At 42.8% G+C, this 10117-nt stretch overlaps 1 protein-coding gene across 1 annotated transcript; it reads right to left on the minus strand.

Annotated features, from left to right (window-relative positions):
* Positions 1-728: 728 nt before the first annotated feature.
* Positions 729-4168, minus strand: DCAF12L1 (DDB1 and CUL4 associated factor 12 like 1). Its single transcript, XM_032756435.2, has 2 exons — positions 2472-4168; positions 729-2381 (listed from the first exon to the last, which is right to left on the minus strand). Exon 1 carries the CDS (start codon positions 3883-3885, stop codon positions 2494-2496), a length of 1392 nt encoding a protein of 463 aa, XP_032612326.1. The 5' UTR covers positions 3886-4168; the 3' UTR covers positions 729-2381; positions 2472-2493.
* Positions 4169-10117: the final 5949 nt, after the last annotated feature.

Below are 10117 nucleotides of genomic sequence, written 5' to 3' on the forward strand. Positions count from 1 at the left end.
ATCACTGTGTCAGAATTACAAAATATTTCAAAATAACTAGATGGTTACAAAATAGAAATATACACATAGAATATTTAGTTTTTAAAAGGTTAAGCCATGTGATTTGGCATAAAAAAGATATACCCTAAAATACAAAAAAGTTAAGAGTGAGTCAGTGATGAAGTCAAGGACCAAGACAGAGAAGAAATCAGACATGCCTTCTATTTCTTCTCTAAAATCCCACCCCAGGTAGAAAGTGTTATTTCCTCTAAAAATGTTTTCCACATTATTTCCAAAATAATTGCAAGGATACCATAAAAATTCCCCATTGCCTACAAGAAGATAGGCAGTGAATACTTTGAAGTTATTGGGTAACACTTAAGGAAATTTTTAGCAAATATGTTTTTAAAGTTAAAAGACAAACTACAAAACATGTTTCAAAACTAATTTCTGAAAAAAAACCCAAAATATTTTAAATAAATCTTCAAACCTAAATGGCTGCAGGTGAAAAGATTAATTTCCAGTGTCAACTAAGATTTATACATGTTCTTTCCTCTTCTAGTATCACATATGGGTAAGTTTATGAATAGATAAGCACAATAGCCTGACCCGGAAATAAATCAGGGCAAAGTTTACCAAAAAAGGGGGGAAAACAGGACAGGATTCTGTATTATTTAAGAGTAAATATTTATTTGTTTATTGACTTAAAACTTTAAACTCTAGGTCTCCAGAAGCATTCAACCAGTACATATTTACTTATTGCCTTTTATTTGCTAAGTATTAGTGGAGAAATGAGGCAATATACACATGACAATTGTATTCTCTGTTCTCAAGACATTTACAACTGACTTGGAGACACATGCATGCACACAAATACATCTTACTGCTATATAACAACAATTATATTAGCCTTTATAACAATGGTTAAAAACAAAAGCTTACTTTTTGGTATTTCTTAAATGACTTTTAGTACAATTTATTATATTAACTTGTTCGGATTTGTGACTGAATAGCAATGTTGTGTGTGTACACCAAGACAGCATCTGAGTGCCCAAACATCTAAGGGAAAACAGACATAACAAATTACTAATCCTAGTTCAGCAAAACCTGGCCAGTTTTAGAAATGGCAAATATTCCTTCTCACTTCCAATAGTCTCACCTATGGAGAAGTACAACCTGTTTTCATAGCAGTCCACAATTTATATTTATCTGTGCCCCAATGTACTTTTCTTCAACCTATCCTATTTATTTTAAATCTCACCTATCTTGAAACAAACTTCCTGTGTTTTTGATATTGCATACTATTACACTGAGAGTTATAACACCACTACTTTTTAACAACACATTATACTTTAGGAAAGAATCTTTGAACTTCATAAAATAAAATCTTATTAAGAATCTTTTTTTCAGAATGTGCTATTTTTGGTCTTTGTTTTTTTTTATTGTGAATTACCTCTTAAGCAGAATTGGAAAATGTTAAATATCCTCAAATATAACATTTTATAATAAAAACAGGAACAGCAAAAATATCTAGTCTATACCCTGGATCAGTATACATTCTGCCCAGCCTGCCATACATTCCACATTTACATTTCCTGCTTTTCATGATGGCTCCAATGCCCTGTGCAAGTTTTTCAAACAATATACATTCAAATATATTCACAAGTCTTGATAGTACTAAGGCAACAAGTGAAAAAATACACATTCTTTTATCTATTTAAGGACAGGTGATAACAACTTAAATAAGTTTTGAAATAAAAAAAAAATGGTTGTTTCAACTTTCAGGTTAACTCTGAAAATGCAATGAAGCAGAACCCCTGCACTCCTAAAGTGTTCCGACCAGTTAGGAGTTTGATACAAGCAAAAGATTCTGTGATAACTTCTTTTGAAAGAGAATAAACTTCAAAAAAGCACTTTAGCACCAACAACGTAAAAACTATATACACTAAGATCACAATTTGTAAATTAAGTGTTTCCAAACATAGGTAATCTAGAACTTGGAATGTATTTTTCCAATTGAACAATGCTACAAAACTATGGTAAGCTCTCCAGAAAAGATGTAGGAACACCTTGCTTACTAGAAAATTTTCTCTTCGTATACCATCTATCTGCAATGAAAAATAACTGAAAACAATGCTGTTGTAATATTGGTAAAGAGGAAAAACAAGGAAAACAAATATACATAACTAAAAGACCATGACTGCATCTCCTTAAAGAAACAGAATGTATGAATCACTCGAAGAGAGAATGCAACTAAAGATTAACCAAATTTATTTGTATGAAAATTCCAAAAGATGGTGTTGGAAAGGAGTCAAAAAGTCTTAAAGCCAAGTTTTCATTGACCAAAGGACCACTCACTCTCTCTGCTTGTAGGAGTACAAATTAAGTTGGGCTGGTTCCACCTGGAAAACAAAAGACGCACAGAGTTAAAAGCAAAAAAATGCAGCATGAAGAAGGACAGTCGGGCGGAACTGAAAGGTAAATCTGTGTACCTGGAGTACAGGGCGGTCATCCTTAGCTCCAGAGGCCTGCATAGTTCCCATGGAGGCCTGCAGGGAGAGGCCCCCCAGCCACAAACAGCTTCATCTCAGGCCAGTTGTAGCAGTGGGTGTAGAGCGCATTGGGAAACACTTCCATGCCACCAAAGTAATTCACCCAGAAATCATTGTGGTTGAGCCAGCCTCTGCCACAGGCAAGCCTGAGCTTCCTCCTTGCAGGTCCCGAAGAGGACTCCAGGGTGGCGGAGGCTCTTTCCTCCAGGAATTTCTGGGCCCGGATGTCATAGAAGAGCAGGGAGCCCTGACCGGTGCCCACAGTGATGATGTGGCGGTAGAAGCTCAGTGACCGCACGCCCGTGCCACCCTCTCGAGAACACAGGGGGCGGATGTTCTGCTGGTCCTGGCGCAGATCCAGGAAAGAGACGTGGGAATGGGAGCCCACGGCGTACACAGACATATCATCACAGTAGGTCAGGCACACATTATCCCGGAAGTAGGGCAGCCTGATGGACAGCAGCCTGGATAGTGTGCTCCGGACTTTCCACAGGTGGAAGTAGCCGTCCAAGGACACTGCTCCCAGTTCCTGGTTCTTGCCACCGCAGGCCAGGGCCCGCACCTTGCGGTTACTGGGGTTGATGATGGCCCTGGGGATGGCCTCCACATCCCTCGGACGGATGTGGGCATATAAGGGGAGACCCACCTCGCTATGCCAGGCAACAGTGTCATCGAATTTGTCCGGGTCCATCCGCCACAGCGCCACAGTGCCGTCGCGGGAGCCGCTCACGGCTACGGTGTCACTCAGCCAGGCGACGGCGAAGATCCAGTCCTTGTGGCCATGGAGGTCGCCCAGGCACAGGGGATCCAGGGTGGGCAGCTGGTAGACGGCCAGGCTGTTGGGGTTTTCGCCGCCGGTGGCCAGAAGCGTCTTGGAGGGATTCAGCTCGATGGCATGGATGCCGCAGCCCTGTTGGTCCTGGGCCAGCCTGGCCTCCCTGTCCCGCAAGAGGGGAATGCGCGCGATGTGGCCTGACTGCACGTCCACCACGAAAAGCGTGTTACACTTGGTGCCGCACACCACCTGCCTGGAGTTCAGCCACTGTGACGCGAACACCTTGTTGAGGGTGCCCAGGTCCAGCTGGCGCTCCGTCAGCAGCTCGGGCAGCCTCTGTACCGCGTAGCCCCGCATCTCGTCATTGAAGTCCTGGAGCCTGGCGGGGCCCCACCCGCCTACCTCCCGAAGCTTCAGATAGTGCACCATTGAGCGACACGTCGCCGGCCGCCTTTGCCTCTTGGGTAGCAGCGGCCCCTCACCGTCAGCTGCCGCCAAGCCCTGCGACGGCGAGCTCTCGGCGCCCGCTTCGACTGCGGGCGCTTTCCGTTTCCTGCTACCTGTTTGCTGCTGGGCCATGGTGGGCGGCGGGCGAGCGGCGGCGGCAAGGCGTTGGTGGCGGTTGCGGCGCGTGGCTCGGGAGTTGGTCGTGGCGGCAGCGTGGATGGCTGCGCTGGGACCGAGCCTTCGGATTCTGAAGCGCGGCAGTGGCGGACCTGGTGAGGGACGCGCGGGAGGGACGCGCGGGAGATGGCGGCGGTGGCGGTGCAGCCCTGGGCAAAGGCGGGAAGTGCGTCTGGCCAGGCAGTGAGAGCAAAGTCAGTGTGGGGCGAGATCGACGCGGGGGGCCGAGCGGGAGGGGCGGAGGCAGTGGGAGGAGCAGGCGATCGGGCAGGCGGGTGTGAGCGCGTGGGGTGCCTGAGGAGTAGCTGAGGCCGGGCGGGGTGAAGGCTGGGAGGGACAGGGCGGGGAGGGGGTAGCGGAGCTGCAAGGGCAGAGTCTAGGAGGGCCCCTAAGCCAGGATCCCAAGTATCAGACACGTGGCATTTCGCTACCCTCAGGACAGCAGCTAACTACCCTTCTTAAAATCCCTACTTCAATAAAATCTGAAACCTACGATATAGTCAAGCACGGGGCTAGAAGGAGCCCAGGCCACGCTCTTTCTGGAGAAACCAGTGTGCACTTGGTGTAATCCTGGGACACCCTTCGCTAAGATTAGACATTAAACTTGGCAAGGGATGGGGGATTCGGCAGCTGCAGGGAGACCTTTACCCATATGTCAGACCTGCAACCCCTCAAGTTTCAGCCCCTCAGTTGATGTCTTAAACAGTTTCAAACAAATATTTTTTCCCTCCTCAAATTGAGGTCTCTGAGCTACTGCACCACAGTCCCTTGAGGAGTACAATCCAAATGCAAATCCCTGGGACCCACATTGGCCAATGGTGATATCAGCGAACACTTGGTTTGGTGCAGCCTTGAGAAAATGGTAGGCTGTACTAATGGGGGAGGAATCCTGAAGGGCTTTTTGGAGGTGTTTGCTTCCTTTGAGCCTCAGAGCCCTAATGAGAGGGAGTGGAAGGATCCAGGGAGGGGGACCTCTTCCCCGCTCCTGAGAGGCAAAGTTAATATCCCCGTTGTCAGTCCCAGAGGCGCCCAAGCAGGGTCCCTGGGACCTTGGGACAGGGTCTAGAGGCAGAGGATTTTCACGTGCAGAGAACATAACGTTCCAGAACAAGGCAACAACATGGACACAATGATGCAAGTTTAGAGGTTCTGTGCATGAATAACTTGCCAGGGTTCATAAAGTTCTTATCCAGTTCTGCTACTTCAGAGCAGCCAGTCAGGTGGCAGGCCCAAACGGGGCATAGTCAGTTACCCAGTGATTTCAGTTACACAGTGATACATTGGGGAGAGAGGGCAGTGAGAACAAAGTCAGTGTGTGGACAGATCCACGCGGAAGGCCGAGCGGGAGGGGCTGAGGCAGTAGGAAGAGCAGGGGAGTCGGCAGGCGGGCCTGAGGGCGTGGGGTGCTGACACCTGCGGTGATTAATTTACTTCCCGATCAGGGAAAACCATAAGAGTTATTTTGTTGCTGCTTCTCCCCAACCCCCTTTTTATTTTTCTGGTTTTCTGTTCCCTTCCCCCATCCCTTTTTGCAACTTCGCCTCAAGTGCACAAATTCCAAGTAAAAGCCATAGGTCCTTCTCACCACTGCAATCCAGCAGCTGCCTTCCAGTGCACCCCAACACTCTCTTGCACCTCAATTTTGATTCCTCCCCATATCATTCATCCTATAGCAATAGAAAGGCTGCATCTGCTGGTGGTAGTGAACATGAAATTAGGGACAGGTACATAGAGGAAGCTGCATTTTGTTTCCACACATGGACACAAATGGGATGAATGGACATTTTAGAAAGAGGCAACCACATGTGAAAAGGCACAGATAATGTAAAGGATTGTTTCATGAATTTTAGTGTACATTAACATCTCAGGAGCAGCTTAATAGATGTGCATATCCTTTGATTCTATCCCTAAAGATTTGATGCAAATGATCAATGGACAATTATTTGAGAAACACTGGTCTACGCTCCTCTCACTCAGGTGGGGACAGGATGTGTTGCAGGTAGGAGAAGATAAATATCTTCATGTACTTCAGGGTTACCCTGAAAATGGGCGTTATCCAGGTGAATATTGTGCAAGCATTGGGAATTAAAAAGGTTATGATGATGTAGATGTCAGAGCAAAGAGTGGCCCAGGGAGGAAAATTGTACCTATTATGCATGTAGAACTTACTATTCTTTACTATTTCCTTACACCTTTACTATATTGTTACATTAACAGGCATTGCTGCAAGTGAGGCAGGAGAATAGGGTCTGGAGGCAGGGAACCTAAGGCCCTTTCACGCTGACTTCCCGGAATCAAACTGAAAAGAAACCCTAACTTTCCACGCCTAAATAACAAAGACCAGAGGCTACTCCCTTTACATACCCCCACTTTTTCTGCATCCTCAGATGGGAAATTGAAAGTACCTCTGATTGGTTGCTTCTTGCAACCAGTCAGATGTTTGCATAGGAGTGTAACTATGTAACTTCACTTCAGCCTCTGATTGGTTACTTTCTGCAACTAATCAGAGTGATTGTGGGTCATCTCTTCATTTACATGAGGTGAGTGCCAAGTAGCCATTGGGAAACCTCCAGAGCATATTTGGACACGAGGAGATTCTGTATCTGGGGCCCTTGAGTCGCTGCTGGGGCCCACTCCCACACTGTAGAGTGTACTTTCATCTTCAATAAATCCCTGCTTTTGTTCTTTCATTGCTTCATTCTTTCCTTGCTTTGCTATGTGTTTCATCCAATTATTTGTTCAGAATGCCAAGAGCCTGGACAAGTTGCAGTCAAGACCCTCTACCGGTAACACAAGAACAAATATTGTCTCATTTAATCCAACCTTATAATAGTGGTAACCACTAACATTATTAGCCCAATATGAGGGCATTGAGGCTTGGAGAGGTTATGATTTTGTCCAAAGTAAATGAATTATTAAGTCATCCCAAGTACCTTGATTCCATATTCCATGTTCTTATTCACTTTCCAGAGATTGGAGAAATTCCAGGGATTGAGTAAAAGATTCTGCTAGTGATTGATAAGCCTCACTTCCTTGCAGCACAGATGATGGGATAAGACTATGGAACATCTGTTGAAGTTGGGTACCAGGAGTAAAAACACTAAGCCAGCTGTCAGGGGTTTGGAGATTCATTTTGTGATTAGTGTCAAGTCCTGCTGAAAAGAACTGCTCCATAGGAGCAGGAAGGACCAGTGTAGGTCATCTTGATGTCATCTTGCAGCAGATGAACAGTAAGGGTATCCATAACAAGCAAGAAGAACTAAGGACCACAATCAACTTATTTTTCCTGGGACCAAGTAAGCATCACAAGTCTGATAGGATCCCATAGAGAAAGGAAGGAACTTTTGAAATTTTACTGATATTGGCCTTTCTACCAGCCAAGTGTGTGTAGCTTGAACTCAAATGCAATTCGACTTAGGAAAGTAAAGAAATGTGCTATATATTCCTCTTATTTTTCATGAAACAAGATAATATCCATTACCCAAGGCTTACAAAAGGAGAGGGCTTTCTACGCTCTGGGGGATGAGATACCACAGATAGTAGAGTGGCAACCCCTTAGAAACTTAACACCGTCCCCAAGTCATAATGCAGTGCTCTTCTGTTTGTAGTGGTGGAGGGTGGATATTATAAATGTCTAAAACATGGAGATAGAAGAAAAGAGATTTCCAGTTCTGGCCAAGATAGAGTAAACCCATTCTTTCAAGGTCCTCCCTCTTCAAACTAAAAAAAATTCTGGACATAGCACAACTTTAAGAAGTCTCTGAAAGGTGAAAGTAAGCTGGATGAACAAAGGACCACAGAATTTGAGGAAATTCGGGGTAGTGAGTTCCCTGGGTGTCTTTATTGTGTCCCATATATATTGGCCAGAAAGTTGCAGGAGCCTCTAACCCAGAACCATGAATAGGCACAGATAATAAAAGCTCCAACAAAAGCCTGTTGTCCATAGGCAAAGGATCTGGAAAACGGAGGCCTAATTACAGAAAAGCTTTTTTTTTTTTTTTTTTTTTTTTTTTTTTTTTTTTTTTTTTTTTTTGCGAATACCCATCCTACTGCAGCTAAATATCAACAGAAAAACTACCCTACCTCACTCTACCACAGACTGTTTCAGTGTGTGGCCAAGTGGGGAGCTGATCTTCCATTCTCTCCACGGCAGAAGTAGGTGTTATACTCCATGCAGGGGTAGTGTCAATGTGGTCCAGTAGTAAACTCAGCCTCCACTCACACCTAGTCAGCAAGGAGAAGGTTTGAGAAGTGGCTCATCACCACTATGCTTCACACCCCTCCTCTTCGCCAGTTTCAGTAAGGCTCAGTGACAAGCTGAGCTTCCACTCACATTTAGTATCAATGAGTCTGAATAAAGCAGTGAGATTCAGAGCTAGTCAGTTCTCCACTATCCCTGACTTCTGGTGTCAGTGGGAACTGAACCTCTACACACACTCAGCAGGAAAAAAGACTGAATAAGGAGGTGGGAAGCAGGGCTAAGTCTTGCTCCAAATAAATAATGAAATACATACACCTACAGATTCAAGAAACTAAGTGAACACATATAGTATAAGCCCAAATAAATCCACACCAAGACACATTATAATTAAATCTCTGAAAAAGAATCATAAAATAAAACAGAGAAATGGCACATTAACTACAGGGCAAAACCAGATCAAATGACGCCAGATTTCTTATCTGAAACCACAAGGCCAGAAGGAAGTGCTGAAATAAAACATGCCAAACACACATTCCACATGTAGCAAAATTATTCAGGAATAGGGTGAAATAAAGACATTCTCAGATGAAGGAAAAAATTTGTTGCTAAAAAAAAAAAAACACTACCCTTGAAAAATGGCTAAAGGAAGTTGTCTAAGCAGAAAGGTATTCATAAGAGAAAACTTGGAATTTTAAAAGGAAAAGAAGAATATCGAATGGGTAAAAACATAATTAAACATAATAGGCTTTTTTACTTCTCATGAGTTTCTTAAATCATATTTGATGATTGAAGGAAAATTTATGACACTATCTGATATAGCACTCAATGTATGTAGAAGGAATATTTAAGAAAATGATATTTTAAAGTATAGGAAATAAAAGGACTTTATAGAAAGTAAGGTCTATACACCTCATTCAAAGTGCTAAAACACTGATAACAGTTTTACATGTTATCACATGTAAACACAGATAACAAATTACATGTGTACATATTGATACCTAGAGCAATTACAAAAATACAAACTGAGGTACTCAAAAATGCTGTAAAAATGAAGATAGAACCCAAGAAAAAGGGGGATTTCAAATAACCCACAGGAAGGCGAGAAAGAAGAAATAGAGAAAAAAGAAAGAGAAAACAGAAAACAAATTAGTGGCAGACTTAAGCCCAAACATATCAAAACTTACCGTAAGTATAAATTGTCTAAGTATACTAATCAAAAGACAGAAATTGGCAGAGTAGATTAAAAAGCAAACATAATCCAAAGATATGCTGTCAATAAGTAACCTCCAAAAATATGACATTGATAGGCTAAAAGTAAAAGGGTAGAAAAACATATGATACATGCATTAATCACAGAAAGCAGGAAAGGCTATAGAAATATCAGATAAAATGGACTTCAAAGTGAAGAAAATTACTAGAGTCAAAGAGGTTCATTACGTAATTTTAGAAGGATCAATCTATAAGGAAGACATAACAATCCTAAATGTTTATGTTCCAAACTAAAGAGACTTCTGAATAAAATGAAATAAAAATGAGTAGAACTAAAAGGAGAAATAGACAAATCAAGATCCTACTCTCAGTAACTGATAGAACTACTAACCAGAAAATAAGCATGCATATAGAACTTAATAATCCAATCAGCTGGATCTAGTTGACATATATAATACACTCTACTCAACAATAGCAGAACACACATTGTTTTTTCAAACACGCATGGAACATTCACAAAGATAGACCATATTCTAAGCCTTAAAACAACCTTAACAAATTTTATGTATTGAAACCACAGTGTATGTTCTTTGCTCATAATGAAACCAAATAGAAAAACAATAAATCTCTAAGGACTAAACAACATGCTTCTAAATAATCCATGGGTCAAAGAGGAAAGTCGCAATGGAAATGAAATAATGTATAGATTTCAGTGAAAGTAAAAGTACAACATATGAAAATATATACCACACAGTGCTGAATGGGAAATTTGTAACA

Source organism: Hylobates moloch, unplaced genomic scaffold, assembly GCF_009828535.3.
Source record: "Hylobates moloch isolate HMO894 unplaced genomic scaffold, HMol_V3 SCAFFOLD_7, whole genome shotgun sequence".
Lineage (NCBI taxonomy): Eukaryota > Metazoa > Chordata > Mammalia > Primates > Hylobatidae > Hylobates > Hylobates moloch.

Coding starts and splice junctions, on each gene's coding strand:
- DCAF12L1 (XM_032756435.2), bottom strand. CDS start 3,885: ATGGCCCAGCAGCAAACAGGTAGCAGGAAACGGAAAGCGCCCGCAGTC.